At 42.7% G+C, this 22,568-nt stretch overlaps 1 protein-coding gene across 1 annotated transcript in view; it reads left to right on the top strand.

Annotated features, from left to right (window-relative positions):
- Positions 1–22,568, top strand: part of LOC124265135 — a 154,827-nt gene that overhangs the window by 3,436 nt on the left and 128,823 nt on the right. Inside the window, 9 exon segments of the mRNA XM_046699930.1 lie at positions 9,928–10,354; positions 11,061–11,216; positions 11,948–12,065; positions 13,149–13,255; positions 13,257–13,267; positions 17,394–17,548; positions 19,214–19,327; positions 19,905–20,039; positions 20,436–20,501. Of these exon segments, the coding sequence (XP_046555886.1) occupies positions 9,928–10,354; positions 11,061–11,216; positions 11,948–12,065; positions 13,149–13,255; positions 13,257–13,267; positions 17,394–17,548; positions 19,214–19,327; positions 19,905–20,039; positions 20,436–20,501 (1,289 nt within the window).

Genomic DNA, 22,568 nt, shown 5'->3' with positions numbered 1-22,568 from the left:
ATGGCAAAGGTTTGTAGAGCAGTTTTACATGAGGGTCCATTGCAGACCCATATAACAGACCCTCGACAAATGGACCTTTTGTTGGTTCATTTAAGAGGCGACGCATACTAACTTCTACACGGCCTTGGGTATGGCGGCAAGAATTATGCTATAGCTTTTCAGGAGCTAAAACATGGATTTTGCCATCGAGTGAAGGTTGCCAGAGCTATTTGGACAAAGTGACAAATTGTCAAATCATTGCTCCACACGACTGTACAGCCCCACGAAAATTCTATATTGCAATTAGGTATATATTGTGTCATTACTTTGAAGCAATTGAACTAGTTCTCGGATCTTGCCACTAGTGACACCTAGTTGAAGGCAGCCAGAAGACTGTTGCAAGTGGACTGAATTCGTCAAAACAGTAATGAAGTCACGGGAACCAGCATTACTCGACCTCCATAGTTGGCTAAAGGACCCTGTTGATGCTGACCAAAATCCTTATGCCATAAAGCTGTTCAGTCCGAGACATCACACACCTCCAGCACTACAACAGTGAAGTGTAAGGAAGTCAGAAAGACAAGGCAAACTCCAAGCGACAAACACACAGTTCACAGTCTCCAAAGAAACTGAAGACATGTCAAAACAGAAGCCAGTTCCTTCCACCGACAACAGTACAGCAAGACAAGTTGATCGCCATGCGAACAAAAAATGATCTGTCCTCTGTTCAAATGCCCATAACCTCTACCGCTGTCCACTGTTCTGCAACAAATCTGTCGATGAGAGAAGACAAATCATCAAAGACAATTTTCTTTGCTTCAACTGTTTAAAACAAGGACATACAGATCCAAAGTGTTTCTCATCTGTCCTCTGCCAGGAATATGACTGCAAACAAAACCATCACACCATGCTCCACATTAAGGCAGTTGAGAAGGTAAACAAGAAAATTCAATCAAAAGACGGTGAACGTGTGTATACTTTCAACTTGTTTCAATTATTGTGTTTGACCCAAACGGGAGAGCAATGAAAACAGATGCTATTCTGGACTCCGCCAGTGATATAACAACTTATAGATGTTGAAAACTCCAAGGGACTAGATCTAAAAGGTGAACAACACTCGCTAACAGCGAACACCCTGACAGGATCATCACAGCAGATATCAAGAAATTTGCGTTTCACATCAAACCTGTAGATGATTTAAATGCAAATCTCTAGAATATGAATAAAGCATGGACATAAGGTCAACTGCCCAGCTCAAGTGATTAGACCGGGTTGGAACCATGCTGAACCAAATATTGAACCTCCACAAGTCTCGATTCTTATTGGAATAAATGTTCCTGAGGCACAAACTGATGTCATACGTGGTGATGAAAATCAACCCTAAGGAGTATGCACTATTATCGGTTGGTACCTCATAGGGGTGGCCCTGACAGGTGAAAAGTTCGAAGCAGTTCAGACGCGAGTAAACTTCACGATTTCTGACAAAAGCTCTTTCTGACCGAATAGAAAGATTTTGGACAACTGAGTCTTTCGGAATCACACATGGAACCAAGCGGCCAGTATCTGTTGAAGACTGCAGCTAACAGAACTTGCTTGAAAAAACATAAACTTGTGGATGGACATTATATGGTTGGTATGCTTTGGGAACATGGGTGTAAAAGTAACCGACCACTTACTGAGAGGCGCCTGAAGTCCTTAAGCAAGCAGCTTGTGAAGGAAAATGATTTTGAAGAACTTTACTCAATAGCTACATTTCAAAAGCTTTTGCGCGGAAGCTGACCAATGAAGATGTTTTACTACCTCACCACGGACTAGGTATCTCTCTCATCTTGAAGTTGTGAACCCCAACAAACCTGGCAAGCTTCGTGTCGTCTTTGACGCTGCAGCAAGTTACCTTGACACATCAATTAACGACAATCTCATGACAGGCCCTGATCTACTGAATAGCCTATTCGGTATTATTGTGAGATTCAGGCTGTACCAAGTGGCCCTTGCTGCAGACATTGCAAGTATGTTCCACCACGTGTGTGTTACAGACACTAACATCTTATTCCTTCGATTCCTCTTGAACCCAGATATGAAGAATCCAGGTCTTCTTGAAGAATGCAAAATGATCATGCACATATTTGGTGCTGCTGATTCTCCAACTATACTGTCAAATCCACAGCCTTGGACAACAAAGATAACTTCAACACGACAACAGTGCAAGCTGTACTGAATGATTTCTATGTTGATGATTTCTTGAAGTCAGTCGAAACCACCTTTGCAAGCGATTTACCTCACACAAGAACTGACACAGCTGATGAAGGAGGCTTGCGATTGTACAAATGGATCTCGAACTCTACAGAGGTATTGGATGAGATCCAATAACTTAAGTGAGCTATGAAATCTCTTCACCATGACTTCAATGTTCTGGCTCTGTGTGTACAGCGAGCCCTTGGGTTGAAACGGACATAACAAGAGTCGAAATGATTTTCAACCAAACTCTGAAAGATTCTTCTCCAACCAAGTGAGGAATTATGAACACAGTAAGCTCAACCTTTGATCCTTCTGGATTCCTGGCTCCACTCACTCTCAGGGCAAGGTGTCCTATCCAGGAACTGTAGAGGGCTAAGTTGGACTGAGGTAAAATCCTCCCTCAGCATCTACTAAGACGTTGGAAATTAATGGTTGACAGAACTCTCCTATCTGTCCATGTTTAAGCCACCATTCCAACCTCACCTCAAAGACTATGCCGAACTTCACCTCTTCTGTGATATCTCTGAAGTCGCCTATCGTGCTGTTGCTTATCTTAGGTGTGCTATTTGATCAAAGATCACATACTCCTTTGTTGCCTCGAAAACACATGTTGATCCAGTTCAACCAGTTTTTCTATTTCCAGACTGGAACTCCAAGAAGCAGTGCTAGCTGTACGACTGTTACATTCATTAAAGGATGGCTCGTCTTTCAATATCTGCTATGTCATGTTTTGGACATATTCCAGGTCAGGTTTGCAGCACATAAACAAAGAAACCAAGCGTTTCAAGCAGTTTGTTTGCAATACAGGAACCCGCTGAACCTGGTCAGTGGCACCATGTGTCCACATCGAACAATCCTGCAGATGTATGCACTCACGGACTCAGCGGAAAGACTATGTGTGGTTGTCAGTCAAAGTTGCATTGCGCAGACGTTTTTGTGGAAGAACTCGATTTCTGGACCAAGAAAAGGAAAGTGGCGCGCTTCGTCAGCTCAGTGATAAGGACCATGAGGTCAAAGGAAAGTGTTTCAACACTGTGTCCTGCCCCATTGAATTGGCCACTGCCCTGACTGCTTCTTTGACCTGAAGCTTCTTTGACCACTATTCCAGCCTTCTTTGGGGCTGCCTTGACTGCAGTTAGTACGTTACATCGATTAACAATGGCTTCTTCAGCCTTTGCTTGCTTCTTTGGGCCCTGACCCTAGTTCATTGATTGCTTCTTTTGTTGGCCTGACCCTTCTTTGACTACAGCCCTTCAGGATTCTTTGTGGTCAGTACCTGGTCCCTGCACTTCTTTGATTGCTACCTTGGCTTCTGATTGACAGTCTTCTTTGACACTTCTTTGTGCTCATTTGACTAAGCTACTTTACGTGCATCTGTTCACCTCCAGGCTCAGTCACTCACTCGCTCACCCAACTGCATTGTTTCATTGCTTGTTTAACACAGCGTTACTACGATCCCAACACGGTTGCCACTCGACTCACTCGCTCCTTAACGCTGCGTTGTTTCATTGCTTGTTGAACCACACAGCGTTGCTTACATGTACGATCAACAGGCGTGTCACTCACTTACTCGCCTTCACTTAACACTGCGTTGTTTCATCACTTGTTGAACACAGCGTTACTACGTCCCAACACAGGTGTCGCTCCTTGCTCGCTCCTTAACACTGCGTTGTTTCATTACTTGTTGAACCACAGCGTTACTACGTTCCATCACGGTGTCACTCACTCACTCTCTCGCTCAACGCTACATTGTTTCATTACATTTTGAACCACAGCGTTACTACGTCCCAACACGGTGTCACTCACTCTACTCGTTCACTTAACACTGCATTGTTTCATTGCTTGTTGAGCACAGCGTTACTACGTCCCAACACAGTGTCACTCCTCTTACTCGCTCACTTAACACTGCATTGTTTCATTGCTTGTTGAACCTGGCGTTACTACGTACCAACAGGTATCATCGCTCATTCACTCGCTCAATCAACGCTGCATTGTTTCATTACATTTTGAACACAGCGTTACTGCGGTCTAACACAGAGTCACTCTCTCGCTCAACACTGCATTGTTTCATTGCTTGTTGAACATTAAAGCGTTACTACGTACCAATGTAGTGTCACTCACTCGCTCAACGCTGCATGGTTTCATTTACTTGTTGAACACAGCGTTACTACTTTCCAACACAGTGTCACTCACTCACTCACTCAACACTGCATTGTTTCATTGCTTGTTGAACACAGCGTTACTGCGTACCAACACGGGTGTCACTCACTCACTCGCTCAACGCTGCATTGTTTCATTGTGCGTGTTCAACACAGCGTTACTACGTTCCAACACAGTGTCGCTCACTCACTCACTCAACGCTGCATTTGTTTCATTATTTGTTCAACACAGCGTCACTACGTTCCAGCACAGTGTCACTCACTCACTCGGTCAGCGATGGATTGTTTCATTTCTTGTTAAACACAGCGTTACTACGTACCAACAGGTATCACTCCACTCCACTCACTCACTCACTCAACGCTGCATTGATTCATCACTTGTTGAACACAACGTTACTACTTTCCAACACAGTGTCACTCACTCCACTCCTCAAGGTTGCATTGTTTCATTACATGTTGAACACAGTGTTACTACGTACCAGCACGGTGTCCTCCACTCACTCGCTGACTCAACACTGCATTGTTTCATTGCGCTTCTTGAACACAGCGTTACTACGAACCAACACAGTGTCACTCGCTCGCTCAACGCTACATTGTTTCATTAATTGTTGAACACAGCGTTACTACGTTCCAACACAGTGTCACTCACTCGCTCAGCTCACTCACTCAGTCAACGCTGCATTGTTTCGTTACTTGTTGAACACAGCGTTACAACGTTCTCAACACAGTGTCACTCCACTCACTCCAACGCTGCATTGTTTCATTACGTGTTCAACACAGTGTTACTACGTGCCCACACAGTGTCACTCACTCACTCACTCACTCAACGCTGCATTGTTTCATTGCTTGTTGAACACAGCGTTACTACGTTCCCACACAGGTGTCACTCACTCTCTCACTCCAACGCTGCATTGTTTCATTACTTGTTGAACACAGTGTTACCACGTAACAACACGGTGTCACTCACTCGGCTCACTTGACACTGCATTGTTTCACATTACTTGTTGAACACAGCGTTACTACGTACCAACACAGTGTCACTCACTCCACTCACTCACTCAACGCTGCATTGTTTCATTACTTGTTGAACACAGCGTTACTACGTACCAACACAGTGTCACTCACTCACTCAACGCTGCATTGTTTCATTACTTGTTGAACACAGCGTTACTACGTACCAACACAGTGTCACTCACTCACTCAACGCTGCATTGTTTCATTACTTGTTGAACACAGCGTTACTACGTACCAACACAGTGTCACCCACTCACTCAACGCTGCATTGTTTCATTACTTGTTGAACACACCGTTACTACGTTCCAGCACAGTGTCACTCACTCACCCAACGCTGCATTGTTCAAAGACTTATTAAACACAGTGTTTCTACGTTCCACCGCAATGTCATTCACTCACGTCTTCCGCGTTATATTACTCACTTGAAACACAGTATTAATCATTCACTTAAGACACTGTATAGATCATTGACTAAAATCACAGTATTACCTACTATCTTTAGACACAGGTTTGCTCACTTACTTAAATCAAAGCATTAATCATTCACTTAAGACACTGTATAGATCACTGACTAAAATCACAGTATTACCTACAATCTTAAGACACAGGTTTGCTCACTTACTTAAATCACAGTATTAATCATTCACTTAAGACTGTAATGATCTGTATAGATCACTGACTAAAATCACAGTATTACCTACAATCTTAAGACACAGGTTTTGCTCACTTACTTAAATCACAGTATTAATCACTTACGACACTGTATTGATCCACTTGCTTAATTTGCAGTATTAATTGCTTTCATCAATGCAGTACTCACACCATTCACATTCAGCTAACACAAAGCATTACCAGCAGACATAAAATAATCACTGATTTCAAAATCTACGCATATCCGATTTCTACAGGAATTCAGGTAGCCACGGAAAACACCAGACTGGATTAGCTTCAAACGCTTGTACTGTATTCTGAATTTAGCAACAGAATCTACATGGTGTCAAGGTCGGACGAGATAAATGCGTGCTGCGTTTCAACATGTTATTGCGCACTCACGCCGTTTTATAATCTGCATAACAGATCAAATGCGCCAAAGCTGCACGTGCTAACATGTTTGTGTTGGCACATCGCACGCTTCTCTAACCTTGAGCTTCAGCCTCGTCTGCATAAGCCGCGCCATGCTTCTCATTCTGTGGGGTCGGATTCGAAATTTACAACTATTTAGATCTGTTACAGTAATATGAGTTATATGATTGGTGTTTAGCACTAACTGTGAGTGTGACTGAAATATAAACTGTGGTTGAAACATAAACTATCTAACAATAACTGAGGTGGACGTGTCAACATTGAGACTGAAACTATGTTTATCACTACCTGTGACTGACATTGCAGTCTTGAGGTTAAACTGTAAACATGCTAACAATAACGGAGGTTGACTCACATGTAAGTCTTGAGGTTAAACTGTAAACATGTTAACAGTAACGGAGGTTGACTCACATGTAAGTCTTGAGGTTAAACTGTAAACATGTTAACAGTAACGGAGGTTGACTCACATGTAAGTCTTGAGGTTAAACTGTAAACATGTTAACAGTAACGGAGGTTGACTAACATGTCAGTCTTGAGGTTAAACTGTAAACATGTTAACAGTAACGGAGGTTGACTAACATGTCAGTCTTGAGGTTAAACTGTAAACATGCTAACAATAACGGAGGTTGACTAACACGTAAGTCTTGAGGTTAAACTGTAAACATGCTAACAGTAACGGAGGTTGACTAACATGTCAGTCTTGAGGTTAAAATGTAAACATGCTAACAGTAACGGAGGTTGACTAACATGTCAGTCTTGAGGTTAAAATGTAAACATGTTAACAGTAACGGAGGTTGACTAACATGTCAGTCTTGAGGTTAAAATGTAAACATGCTAACAGTAACGGAGGTTGACTAACATGTCAGTCTTGAGGTTAAAATGTAAACATGTTAACAGTAACGGAGGTTGACTAACATGTCAGTCTTGAGGTTAAAATGTAAACATGCTAACAATAACGGAGGTTGACTAACATGTCAGTCTTGAGGTTAAACTGTAAACATGCTAACAGTAACGGAGGTTGACTAACATGTCAGTCTTGAGGTTAAAATGTAAACATGCTAACAATAACTGAGGTTGACTAACATGTCAGTCTTGAGGGTTAAAATGTAAACATGTTAACAGTAACGGAGGTTGACTAACATGTCAATCTTCAGGTTAAAATGTAAACATGCTAACAATAACGGAGGTTGACTAACATGTCAGTCTTGAGGTTAAACTGTAAACATGCTAACAGTAACGGAGGTTGACTCACATGTCAGTCTTGAGGTTAAAAATGTAAACATGCTAACAATGACGGAGGTTGACTCACATGTCAGTCTTGAGGTTAAACTGTAAACATGCTAACAGTAACGGAGGTTGACTCACATGTCAGTCTTGAGGTTAAACTGTAAACATGCTAACAGTAACGGAGGTTGACTCACATGTCAGTCTTGAGGTTAAAATGTAAACATGCTAACAATAACGGAGGTTGACTAACATGTCAGTCTTGAGGTTAAACTGTAAACATGCTAACAGTAACGGAGGTTGACTAACATGTCAGTCTTGAGGTTAAACTGTAAACATGCTAACAGTAACGGAGGTTGACTAACATGTCAGTCTTGAGGTTAAACTGTAAACATGCTAACAATAACGGAGGTTGACTAACATGTCAGTCTTGAGGTTAAAATGTAAACATGCTAACAATAACGGAGGTTGACTAACATGTCAGTCTTGAGGTTACACTGTAAACATGCTAACAATAACGGAGGTTGACTCACATGTCAGTCTTGAGGTTAAAGTGTAATCAAGCTAACAGTAATAGAAGTTGAGAAACATGACAGTTTTGAGGTTAAAATGTAAACATGCTTACAATAAAGGGAGGTTGACTAACATGTCATTCTTGGAGGAGTAAATTGTAAACATGCTAACAGTAAGGAGGTTGAAGCACCAATGTCACCAATGTCATCAGTGTCATCAGTGTCATCAGTGCCATTAATGTCATCAGTGCTATCAGTGCTATCAGTGTCATCAGTGTCACCACTGTCATCAGAGGCATCAGTTCCACCACTGTCATCAATGTCATCAATGGCATCGGTGTCATCAATGTCATCAGTGTCATCAGTGTCATCAGTGTCATCAATGTCATCAGTGTCATCAATGTCATCAATGTAATCAGTGTCATCCGTGTCATCATAGTCATCAATGTAATCAGTGTCACCAGTGACATCAGTGTCATCAATGTCATCAGTGTCATCAATGTCATCAGTGTCATCAATGTCATCAGTGTCATCAATGTCATCAGTGTCATCCGTGTCATCAATGTCATCAGTGTCATCAATGTCATCCGTGTCATCAGTGTTGTCAGTGTCATCAATGTCATCAGTTTCATCAGTATCATCAATGTCTTCAATATCATCAATGTCATCAGTGTCATCAATGTCATCAGTGTCATCAGTGTCATCAGTGTCATCAATGCCATCAGTGTTATCCCTGTCATCCGTGTCATCATATTCATCAATGTCATCAGTGTCATCAGTGTTATCAGTGTCATCAATGTCATCAGTGTCATCAATGTCATCAGTTTCATTCGTGTCATCAATGTGATCAGTGTCATCAGTGTCATCCGTGTGGATCAGTGTCATCAATATCATGAGTGTCATCAATGTCATGAGTGTCATCAATGTCGACAGTGTCATCAGTGTCATCAATGTCATCAGTGTCACCAATGTCGTCAGTGTCATCAATGTGATCAGTGTCATCAATGTCATCAGTGTCATCAGTGTCATCCGTGTCATCCGTGTCATCAGTGTCATCAATGTCATGAGTGTCATCAATGTCATCAGCGTTACCAGTGTCACCAATGTCGTCCGTGTCATCAGTGTTGTCAGTGTCATCAATGTTATCAGTTTCATCAGTATCATCAATGTCTTCAATATCATCAATGTCATCAGTGCCATCAATATCATCAATGTCTTTAGTGTCATCAGTGTCTTCAAAGTCATCAATGTCATCCGTGTCATCAATATCATCAGTATCATCAATATCATCAGTGTCATCCGTGTCATCTATGTCATCAATGTCATCAGTGTCATCAATATCATCAATGTCATTAGTGTCATCAGTGTCATCAATGTCATCAGTGTCATCCGTGTCATCAGTGTCATCCGTGTCATCAATGTCATCCGTGTCATCAGTGTCGTGAATGTCATCAATGTCATCAGTTTCATCAGTGTCATCACTGTCATCACTGTCATCAATATCATCAGTATCATCAGTGTCATCGGTGTCATCAGTGTGATCAATGTTTCCGCTCGATGCCTGTCTATAATTATATTGTCCATAACATGGCGTGAGGTCGTTGGGACCCTTACTCTTCATAACTACGCCAATAACATATCATGGCTTCTAAATAGAACACGTGGCAGTGGTTCGGTTGTAACCATAGCAACGGTTTATCGTATTTTATCTGTTCCAGGCGGACTATGCAACGCCGCCAAAGCAAAGGAAGATGTCATATTTCTTCCCAAAACGGTCAAGCCAATCTTCTATGATCTGGAAATGAGACCAAATATGTACGAAGGCGATCCGTCGGCCTTCACTTTCGATGGCTATGTGAAGATAACCATTGAGTGTCTAAAACCGACGAATGACGTCATTCTACACGCCAACAAACTTGACATCACTTCAGGAACAGTTGAGTTCGGTGCTGAAGATAACGCTTCTGACGATGTGAAGTATATGTCACATGACCTTGATCCTGCCAATCAACTTCTGAAAATACATTTGAATAAAGAAATGGCCAAGAACAAGGTCTACTATTTGAAGATGAACTTTACTGGACCTTTGAAGAATGATCTCGTTGGGTTTTACCTCAGTTCGTACAAACGAGGAGGCGCAGCCGTGTAGGTATCCTTATACTCATTATATATGAGGTGACACGTCTCTGAGACGTTTGCTCTATATTTTCACAGTTTTAAACAAGAAACACATCAATTTTAATCTGAAATGGAGGATGAAGTTGAATCTGATCCTGTGACCTTATGTGGAATGAGAAATACTCTTGTCTAATACATGAACGTCCTATATAATAACAAATGTTTTATCGTGACATTAATGCATACAACACCTTACAACCGTCCACCGCGTTAGTTGACTCTTGTCTAATACATGAACGTCCTATACAATAACAAATGTTGTATCGTGACATTAATGCATACAACACCTTACAACCGTCCACCGCGTTAGTTGACTCTTGTCTAATACATGAACGTCCTATACAATAACAAATGTTTTATCGTGACATTAATGCATACAACACCATACAACCGTCCACCGCGTTAGTTGACTCTTGTCTAATACATGAACGTCCTATACAATAACAAATGTTTTATCGTGACATCAATGCATACAACACCTTACAACCGTCCGACGCGTTAGTTGACTGCTCAGCTCAGTTGTGTCTTTTATCTTTATTATCAAACATGGAAAACTGATTCTCCGCTATTTTTCTTCTGTAAGGATTATCTTGTTGTACGGTGCAATATGTGTTTGGTTGTTTGAGATGGAAAGATCAAAACTCATCTACTGTACACGGGTTGTTTTATATAGGTACCTAGCCTCCACCCAGTTCGAATCTACAGACGCCCGCAAAGCCTTCCCGTGTTTTGATGAACCTGAACTGAAGGCTCATTTTAACATCACCCTGGTACGGAGGCAGAATCTGACAACGATATCAAACATGAAGCTGCAGCGAACAGAGAACAGGTGATCACTGTAGAAGTCTGAACAACAGAACATAGTGAACAGTGTATACAATGATACCAACAATGTATCGATTGACACCAACAAATAGTGTATACAATGATACCCACAATGTATAGATTGACACCAACAAATAGTGTATACAATGATACCCACAATGTATCGATTGACATCAACAAATAGTGTATACCATGATACCCAAAATGTATCGATTGACATCAACAAATAGTGTATACAATGATACCCACAATGCATCGCTTGACACCAACAAATAGTGTATACAATGATACCCACAATGTATAGATCGACACCAACAAATAGTGTATACAATGATACCCACAATGCATCGCTTGACACCAACAAATCAGCCCATCTCAAACTGAAAGAAGCAACCCAGATGCAGAGTTGAGTCCCCTGGACCAACCAGTATCTAATGTCTGTGGTTTCAAATTCTGGTCTGTACCTCTTATGGTTCAAGACATGTCAGGGCTCTACCTCTGGGCTATAACAGTGGTAGATGTCAAAGATTTGCACCCCACATCAGACTCACACACGCCATGGTAAACTAGAACACTGTTGACAGCGCCGTTCATCACAACTTGCAGCATTAAAATAAAGCGTTCGGACCCCTAAGACAATTGAGTAAAACAGGGGTCATGTGTTACTAAAGGATCTGATGTCTTATCGCCTCTGCTACTCAAGGGCAATTTACTAATATTGTTTCCCTTATGAAGGGAAGCTGGCTTCGTGGCTGACATTTACCCGACAACTCCAATCATGTCGACATATCTGGTGGCCTTCGTGGTGTCCGACTTTCAGTATCTGTCCAACACAACCAGTAGAGGGCTGGAGGTGAGCGTTGTCAGGGCGTCCTGACACATCAAGGAAATATAAGAGAGGGACCTAACTACATCGGAACGAAGAGACTCGGGGAGAGGGAGAGTGCATCTATAATAGTTTCCTTACAGAGCTTTGTCTTTCAACATAGTGTAGCCCATGCCAAGGTCACGTGTACATTGCGTGACAAATTTTAGTGTCGTGCTGTAGGTGTCGCGGACACGGGGTCAGTCAGACATTCACCGAGTAAGGTAAACTGGGTCATGACAGATGCAGTATACAGACATAGGGTCAATCAGACACTCACTAAGTAGTGTCAACTGGGTCATGGAACATGGGGTATATGTACCGCATGTTTAAATGGACGCCAGATAACGCTATATACAATTAAACAGGATGCAAAACTGCAAATATGGAATATGTAGCTGGTATCAATGAAAACATTTAACTGAAAATATGCAATATGTAGCTGGTATAAATAACATCGCTTCACTGCAAATACGTAATATGTAGCTAGTATCCATTGCAATGCTTAGCTATAAGTCTGTAATGTATAGACGGCATCAACAGTAACACTTAACTGAAAGTATACAAAATGTTGCTTTTACAGATAGCAAAACCTTTCCTCAACTATCCTTGATATCAAAGCTAACTCCGTCAAGTCAGTTTTTGTTCTAACACTATGATCGCTAACTCCGTCAAGTCAGTATTTTGTTCTAACACTATGATCGTTAACTCCGTCAAGTCAGTTGTTGTTCTAACACTATGATCGTTAACTCCGTCAAGTCAGTATTTTGTTCTAACACTATGATCGTTAACTCCGTCAAGTCAGTTTTGTTCTAACACTATGATCGTTAACTCCGTCAAGTCAGTTTTTGTTCTAACACTATGATCGTTAACTCCTTCAAGTCAGCATTTGTTCTAAACACTATGATCGTTAACTCCGTCTAGTCAGTTTCTGTTCTAACACTATGATCGTTAACTCCGTCAAGTCAGCATTTGTTCTAACACTATGATCGTTAACTCCGTCTAGTCAGTTTTGTTCTAGCACTATGATCGCATTCCCAAACCAATGTTACATGAACTTCCGGGTTTCAGTACCGCATCTGGTCCCAGGAGGAATCCCTCAGCTCCCTCCAGTACGCCATGAGTGTTGGAACTAGGACCATCTCCTTCTATGAAAACTACTTCAATATATCCTTCCCTTCCAAAGCAAGGTAACTGTAGACACCCACACTGTGTATTGTGTTAGTTGTGTGACACCCACATCGTGAATTGTGTGGGTTGTGTGACACCAATATCATGTATTGTGTTGCTTGAGTGACACCAATACACAGTACTGTGTGGGTTGTGTGACACCCACACCGTGTACTGTGTTGGTTGTGTGACACCCACACCGTGTATTGTGTTGGTTGTGTGACATCCACACCGTGTATTGTGTTGGTTGTGTGACACCCACACCGTGTATTGTGTTGGTTGTGTGACACCCACACCGTGTATTGTGTTGGTTGTGTGACACCCACACCGTGTATTGTGTTGGTTGTGCGACACCCACAGTGTGTACTGTGTTGGTTGTGTGGGAATGTGTATTGAGTTGGTTGTTGTGACACCCAAACCGTGTACTGGTTGGTTGTGTGAGTTGGTTGTGTGACACCCACACCGTGTATTGTGTTGGTTGTGTGACACCCACACCGTGTATTGTGTTGGTTGTGTGACACCCACACTGTGTATTGTGTTGGTTGTGTGACACCCACACTGTGTACTGTGTTGGTTGTGTGGGAATGTGTATTGTGTTGGTTGTGTGACACCCACACCGTGTACTGAGTTGGTTGTGTGACACCCACACCGTGTATTGTGTTGGTTGTGTGACACCCATACCGTGTTGGTTACTGTGTTGGTTGTGTGGGAATGTGTATTGTGTTGGTTGTGTGACACCCACACCGTGTATTGTGTTGGTTGTGTGACACCCACACCGTGTACTGTGTTGGTTGTGTGACACCCACACCGTGTATTGTGTTGGTTGTGTGACACCCACACCGTGTATTGTGTTGGTTGTGTGACACCCACACCGTGTATTGTGTTGGTTGTGTGACACCAACACTGTGTACTGTGTTGGTTGTGTGACACCCACACCGTGTATTGTGTTGGTTGAGTGACACCCATACTGTGTACTGTTTTTGTTGTGTGACACCCACACTGTGTATTGTGTTGGTTGTGTGACACCCACACTGTGTATTGTGTTGGTTGTGTGACTTCCACACTGTGTATTGTGTTGGTTTTGTGACACCCACACTGTGTATGTAGGTTAGGACGTTATATTGACGCACATTGTACTATTGTTATTATTATTTTTTACAGATTAAAGATTGTATGCAGCAGAGAGGGTTCGGGTGATCCTGGCACAGTCAGGCTGGTAAGGCTCATCATCAGCTCAGGGCCCTTGCCCCCTCTACACGCAGCCCAGACAGCGAATGGGACTTCTCTCAGGAAACGCTGCCTAGTCGAACCCACCAAGAACTTTCCGGAGAATATGAAGGCTCCCCAACACTGCAGCCTTCTGCATTACCCAGAGTGTCAGAAGGGCTGTACTCCCGGTGGAGAACCCGGGCACTCTCCTGATCTGCGCCAAGAGATCAGGAGGTACCAAACCAAGGGCACCGAGAACAATGGGGAGCCTGGCGACAGTGTACTTGGGATGCAAGCGAGACATTTCAAAGGCGAGGTCCGCATATTTATCATGCTTTTCCTGAATCTTGCCAATCACATTGGTGTCAAAAGGGACAAAAACTTCAATGATATAAATAAATTCATTGGCTTTATCAAAAAGGACAAGATCAGGTTTGTTGGCAGGAATTCTTCTGAGACTGTATATGGGCCTATTCCACAGAAGTTTGGGTCGTACCATGGATTCAGGGTCGTACCATGGATGGAGCTCGGAGTCAAAGCCACAGGCATGGCGGAGACGGTTGTAAAAGCAACGAGCCATGCCATAATGTCGTTTAAGATATGATGTTTGTGCCAAGGAAGGGCATCCACTGACAAGGTGTTGGACAGTCTCCATGAATTCATTGCAAAGTCGACATTTCATATTAATATTTTCTTTAAGAATCACATTTAGGTGATTGCGAGTGGGAAGTGACTGGTCCTGAGCAGCAAAAAGGAAGCCCTCAGTTTCACAATTAAGACCAGCCGACTTCATCCAGGCGAAGGAGTCGGTGGGATTGCTATTCTGTTCAACACACTGCATGTACACACGATGCAATCGCTTCTCAGAAAGCTTCTCCACAAAAGACCAACTCTGGGCAGACTTGTTGAAGGACTTCACCTGGTTTACTTCCATCACTGTACTGTCCAGCAGTACATCGCCATCAACAAAATCAACCTCAAATCTCAGATTCTGTCCAACAACTTTGGCACGCTTAAAATAGCTGTAGAATTCTTTGCTTTCATCATGAGTCTTCACATGCATCACTAGAGGATCATCCGATAAATAAATATGTGCAAAAGTACACAATAAAATTCTGTCATGAAGAGCCTCCACATTAATCAAACCCCGACCTTCAAAATTGATTGGCATATATAAACGGTAAATAGAGGAACGAGGGTGGTGTGCTCTGTTATCAGACATGATCCTTCTGGTCAGGCGGTCAAGACTCTGGATATCTTGTTTTGTCCAATCATCTACTCCAAAGGAACAGGAGATGACTGGCACAGCAAAAGTATTGGTGGCTTTGACCTTGTTTCGAGCATTTAGCTCTGAGTTTCAGATTTTCTTTAAGCGAGATTTATACTCGGCCAGAAGCTTGTTTTGAATCTGGGCATTCTGGAGCTTGTCTCGAACTTGCATTCCAAGATAGGTGTAGGCCTGATCTTCCACAAGATGCTCAATAACTCCTCTCCCTTGTAACTTGACCGATCCATCATTAGTTACCTTGCCACGTTTCAAATGAAGAGTATTACATTTGTCGAGTCCAAATGTCATGTATCAGTAGAAGAGACTCGACAAAGGGGAACCTGTTCTTTCAAATTGGTCTTTTGGCAAGGATCTGATGTCATCCATGAAAGGAGATGAGTAAACGGTGTTGGGGATCTGGGATCCGGGATGGTAACCCTGCTCTCTGTTGAGCAGAAAGCTCAAAGGATTTAAAGACAAACAAAAAGCAAAGGACTAAAGGAATCCCCTGGAAAATTCCCTTCTGATTCGAATAGATTCCGAAGTTTGCACCTGCTCTTGCGAGTACATCTCAAGTTGAGTGGACCAGCAACTCATTAAAGACTTGAGTAAGTCAAGTAGTCGCTCAGGGAGGTCAATACCATGAAGAGACTTAGAATCCATTCGTGAGGGACAGAGTCATATGCTTTTTGGTAGTCAATCCAGCACATGGAGAGGTTGCGGTGATATGCTTTAGTCTCTTCCAAACTCATTTTTGTACAAGAAGTTGATCCTTGCACCCCAACATCCCTTTCTTGCTCCCTTCTGCTCTCTGTAAATGATATCATTGGAAGAGCAGTAAGATGACAAGAGGTTTGTCAAACACCCTGTGAATATTTTGTAATGTGTATTCAAACATGTGATAGGGCGGAAGATTTTGGGATCAGTCAAGTCTCCTTTCTTGGGGAGAAGTATTGTGCGACCTTTGCAGAACCATGGAGGAACATCACCTGTGTCCACAAGAGTATTGAAACAGTGTAGTAATGGTGTTTGGACACAGGGGAACAGTTTCCAATACCGGTTTGGAATGCCATCCGGCCCTGGAGCTGTATTATATTTGGACTTTTTTATAATACTTTTCAGGCAATCTGGTGAGATGTAACAGACAAACGACCTGGTTACCTTCTCATGCATTGCATGGTCATAATCACGGACCAATGGTGCCTCAAGGTTACAGTTGCCGGGTACAGACCACAACTGTTTCCAGAACCTTTCATTGGCATCCATGGAAGGCCGTTTGTCATGCTTACCATCACCCTTTGTTTTCAGTTGTCTCTAGAAGTGTTTTTCATTATTTCTAAAAAGTTAATTTTGTTTAAGGAATTTATTTTCTTTTCCCATTTTTTCTTTCAGTCCAAACTTTTATTTTGGCCTTAAAGGGAATCGACAATTTGGAGAAGTACCTTTTCTTTGTTGTCTTGTACTGCAATTTTAATTTTCTCCAAATTGTCCTTTGTCGTTTCGAAATTGGACTCCTGATGATCTTAACTTCAGGCACAGCTCTATCCAGGAAGTGTATTTTCTAGTTTCCGTTAGTTTTACTTGAAACCGGTTTTTCTTTAGTGTATTGTTCTTAGTATTAGATGTTTTTTCTTCTTCTTATTATTATTATCATTATTATTATCACGCAGACATGGTTGCGATTCCTGACTTCGGTCCCGGGGCCATGGAGAACTGGGGCTGCATCACCTACCGCGCTATCCGGCTGTTCTACACTGACGGCATCACGAGCTCCTCGGCCAAACAGTCTGTGCTGGTCGACATCACACACGAACTGGCTCATCAAGTAAATGCTTAACACGCTTTCATGTCAGAGATGGGGCATGGGTGGCTGTAATGACTGTAGAGCTGTACCCCTTAGGCTTGACTGAACCTGTGATAGTTAAGTCAAATCCCTTTTCTACCTTTTTGTCACAGTTTGCCCGTCGGTGCTAGTCCCGGTTGGTCGTGGTTGTTGTATTCGTTGTATTCGTTGTATTCGCGCATAAACTTAGGAAATTGCAAAATACAACATGAGGATTATTACGTGCCGTAACTGCACCCTCCCTTCCTTTGCCTGAGGTAGAGACAATATTTCCCCAGTCCCTTTCAATATCTTTCCTTAGACGGTAAATGACAACCACAATGATACAACGCTGGTGTTTTGTGGGTAGGGGGAGACACATACCACATGACATCAACGTAGGTTCATGCTGTCATCATATATAGCCATTTGATTTGGTCCAAGTCTTACACTATCATGCTGCTTCTTGGCGCGACAGCGTAGACAGAATCAGTCATCGGGCATTCTCTGAACATGCTGGAATCTCCATTCTACTTAACACACTTCCAGCCTCCAGCTTTATCTAGAGACAAGAGACGGTATATCAAGTTACACCATTCTACTTAACACACTTCCAGCCTCCAGCTTTATCTAGAGACAAGAGACGGTATATCAAGTTACACCATTCTACTTAACACACTTCCAGCCTCCAGCTTTATCTAGAGACAAGAGACGGTATATCAAGTTACACCATTCTGTCGTAAACAAGCCACTTAGTCTTCAGTTCTTTTGGGTGCCGTCCGAAATACAACTGTTTGTATCACAGGGACTTGCCTCCAGCCTTTACACTCAGTGATCGAGGCACAGTGTCAAGACGTGTCCATCTGACAGTTTGGATCTGTTGTTAATTACCGGGTCCTGTGCACGAGAGATTCTGTATCAAATTCGAAACATGATTGTTTCTTTGCTTGGTTGTTGTTTATTGCCGCACTCAACAATGTTCCAGCTACAAGTGCCATTAGCCATTAACAAAACAATATCTTCTCAAAGCCGACGCAAAGGCCATATTAACAGTCTTAAAATATATATTAAAAACACCCAAAGCACAAACAATATATAATGTTTTCAGACTCTCTATCTCTTTTAGGCATAATGATCTTGATACTGGCCAATAATACATCGTCTTTTTCATATTGTACTGTTGTCTATAGTGATTTATTTTTATGATAGCGTACTAGTTTTAAATCAAGAGCTGTGATACTACAATCGCCAGCTGCTGAGGAGTTGTATTTGTGCTGTCCTTTGATGACAGGATTTGATACTTTCTATATTTATTGTTTTTTTATTATTGTTGTTGATGCTTGCGATTAGGTGCCTGACTCTAAGGGTGTGGGTTCGAATCCCGGATGGGACTCAATCCCAAAATGTACTAGAATCTGTACGTTACTAGAATCTGTACGTTACTAGAATCTGTACGTTACTAAGAAAGTGTAATCCCAAACATAACATATGTTAAATTGTACTCGTCACGGTATGGCTGAAATATTGCCGATGTGACGCTAAACGTTAATTCACTCACTCACTCCAGCGAATGGGTCCAGGGTGTTGACATTAGACTTTTGACGCAATACAACAGATGATGAAGGATGCTCCTCTTGATGCTCAACAGACATCCTGTTCCTGTTGCAGTGGTTCGGCGACCTTGTCACAATGAAGTGGTGGGATGACCTCTGGCTCAATGAAGGCTTCGCCACATTTTTTGAATATTTTGGCGCTGACCACATAGAGCCTGACTGGGATATGGTGAGATAGATTCAGTCTCATTGGACAAGATCCATAATATCACATCCATAAGCAATAGGGCCACAGGGGGAATCGGTAGTACAGACTACCGGCTTCGGTTTGTCCTGATTGTATACATTACACCGAGGGGTAGACAAATGTGCATCACATGTGTTACATTACATTGTCCCTTTTATATAACTGAAGGCAGCATTAGAGGAGCCAGTGAGCGATATGCCAGGGCTGGAAGGCGTTACGCAACATGTGATTGAACTACGTCACTCTGGAACACAGAACACCAATATAATAATTGCGTGTTAATGTTCTGTTGTGAAGACAAATCCCAAACATGGAGCAAAAATGACTCCATTTTGGTATTAAGCAGGACTCGTAACCACCGTTCACAATTTCAATAGATGTCGTTATTCTGTCGAATTAAGATGTCTTGCTGACTTCTTGTCTTACAAATTCATTTCCGATATCATCAAAAGACATAAAGGGATCACACGCACAGACGTATGTTGTATATCAGCTGAAATACATGTATAAAGAAATACAAATTTCGGATTAACGTACAATGAACCCTGCTTTCTTTCAGTATAACCAGTTTGTTGCTGAGGAAATAATTCCTGTGTTTGAAACTGACGGAACAGTGACGTCACATCCTGTTTACGTGGACGTGAAGAAACCAGAGGAGGTGGAGCAGATTTTTGATGACATTTCCTACAACAAGGTGATCGGTATAAATTTGCTACACTACGTATTTGCTTGACTTCCTCAGACGGTTCATTAGTAGGCAGGACTACAGGATGCACGCGGGATGTTGTACACCACAGACAGACTCACTGGTCGCCGTATCATCGGTCTGAAATACATATCTACCTCTGTTCCACGCTGGATCATTTACATTGTGACGTCACTAACCACTTCATATGACGTCATTAGGCCACTATGCTACAGATTGTGACGTCATTAACCACTACTGTTTACGGGGATGGTTTTGTGCTCTCGCTGTATCATTGACTCTAGAGTTGACTCAGGTTGGGGAGGCAGAGAGAATCTAAGCTAAACAACGAATGAAGCATTATTAATGAATTATATTCTAACAATAAGTTTCTGTGTGATTCAGGGCGGATCAGTGTTGCGGATGCTCAAGTTCTCCATCGGTGATGAGACCTTTCAGCGTGGACTCACTGTAAGTATGTCGGCACATGGTTATGAGACCTTTGAGCATGGAATCACTGTAAATATGTCAGGACATGGTGATGAGATCTTTCAGGCTCCACACTCAGATCCATAACCCAGCACATGTAGTCTGTGACAGGCTCTACACTCAACTCCATGACCCAACGTATGTAGTCAGTGTCAGGCCTCACTCAGCTCCATAACCCAACACAAGTAGTCAGTGACAGGCTCAACACTCAGCTCCATAACCCAACACATGTAGTCAGTGTCAGGCTCCACACTGAGCTACATAACCCATCACATGTAGTCAGTGACAGGCTCCACACTCAGCTCCATAACCCAACACATGTAGTCAGTGACAGGCTCCACACTCAGATCCATAACCCAACACATGTAGTCAGTGACAGGCTCCACACTCAACTCCATGACCCAACACATGTAGTCAGTGTCAGGCTCCACACTGAGCTACATAACCCAACACATGTAGTCAGTGACAGGCTCCACACTCAGATCCATAACCCAACACATGTAGTCAGTGACAGGTTCCACACTCAACTCCATGACCCAACACATGTAGTCAGTGTCAGGCTCCACACTCAACTCTATAACCCAGCACATGTAGTCAGTGTCAGGCTCCACACTGAGCTACATAAGCCAACACACCAACACATGTGTCAGTGTCAGGCTCCACACTCAGCTACATAACCCAGCACATGTAGTCAGTGTCAGGCTCCATACTCAGCTACATAACCCAGCACATGTAGTCAGTGTCAGGGCTCCACACTGTCAGCTACATAGCTATGGCAGCACATGTAGTAGTCAGTGTCAGGCTCCACACTCAGCTCCATAACACATGTAGTCAGTGTCAGGCTCCACACTCAGCTACATAACCCAGCACATGTAGTCAGTGTCCAGGCAGCTCCACACTCCTCCATAACCCAGCACATGTAGTCAGTGTCAGGCTTCACACTCAGCTACATAACCCAGCACATGTAGTCAGTGTCAGGCTCCACACTCAGCTACATAACCCAGCACATTTAGTCAGTGTCAGGCTCCACACTCAGCTACATAACCCAACACTCAGCTACATAACCCAGCACATGTAGTCAGTGTCGGGCTCCACACTCAGCTGCATAACCCAGCACATGTAGTCAGTGTCAGGCTTCACACTCAGCTACATAACCCAGCACATGTAGTCAGTGTCAGGCTCCACACTCAGCTACCTAACCCAACACTCAGCTACATAACCCAGCACATGTAGTCAGTGTCGGGTTCCACACTCAGCTACATAACTCAACAGATGTAGTCAGTGTCAGGCTCCACACTCAGCTCCATAACCCAGCACATGTAGTCAGTGTCGGGCTCCACACTCAGCTACATAATCCAACACATGTAATCAGTGTCAGGCTCCACACTCAGATCTTCCTATATCCTCCATATCCACACAATCTTAAATGTTTCAGTAAAGGTATGTAGTGATGATGGTGTGTAGTGATGAAGGTATGTAGAGATGATGGTATGTAGTGATGATGGTATGTAGTGATGATGGTATGTAGAGATGATGGTATATAGTGATAGCGGTAGGTAGTGATGATGGTAGGTAGTGATGATGGTAGGTAGTGATGATGGTATGTAGAGATGATGGTGTGTAGCGATGATGGTATGTAGTGATGATGGTATGTAGTTATGATGGTATGCAAAGATGATGGTTTATAGTGTGGGGGTACGTAGTGATGGCGGTACGTAGTAATGATGGTATGTTGAGATCATGGTTTATAGAGATGATGGTACGTAGACATGATGGTATGTACTGATGATGGTATGCAGAGAATATGGTATGTACACATGATGGTATGTGGTAATGACGTCATGTACTGGTGTTTGTGTGTGGTGAGGGCGTCATTTATGGATGCTGCTATGTGGTGATGACGTCATGTAGTGATGCTGGTATATGGTGATGACATCATGTAGTGATGCTGGTATGTGGTGATGATGACGTCATGTAGTGATGCTGGTATATGGTGATGACATCATGTAGTGATGCTGGTGTATGATGATGACGTCATGTAGTGATGCT

The sequence above is a fragment of the Haliotis rubra genome, unplaced genomic scaffold (genome assembly GCF_003918875.1).
Source record: "Haliotis rubra isolate DU_JTF1 unplaced genomic scaffold, ASM391887v1 Scf962, whole genome shotgun sequence".
NCBI lineage: Eukaryota > Metazoa > Mollusca > Gastropoda > Lepetellida > Haliotidae > Haliotis > Haliotis rubra.
Note: the sequence above shows the minus strand (reverse complement) of the source record. Positions and strands in the feature narration are given on the sequence as shown.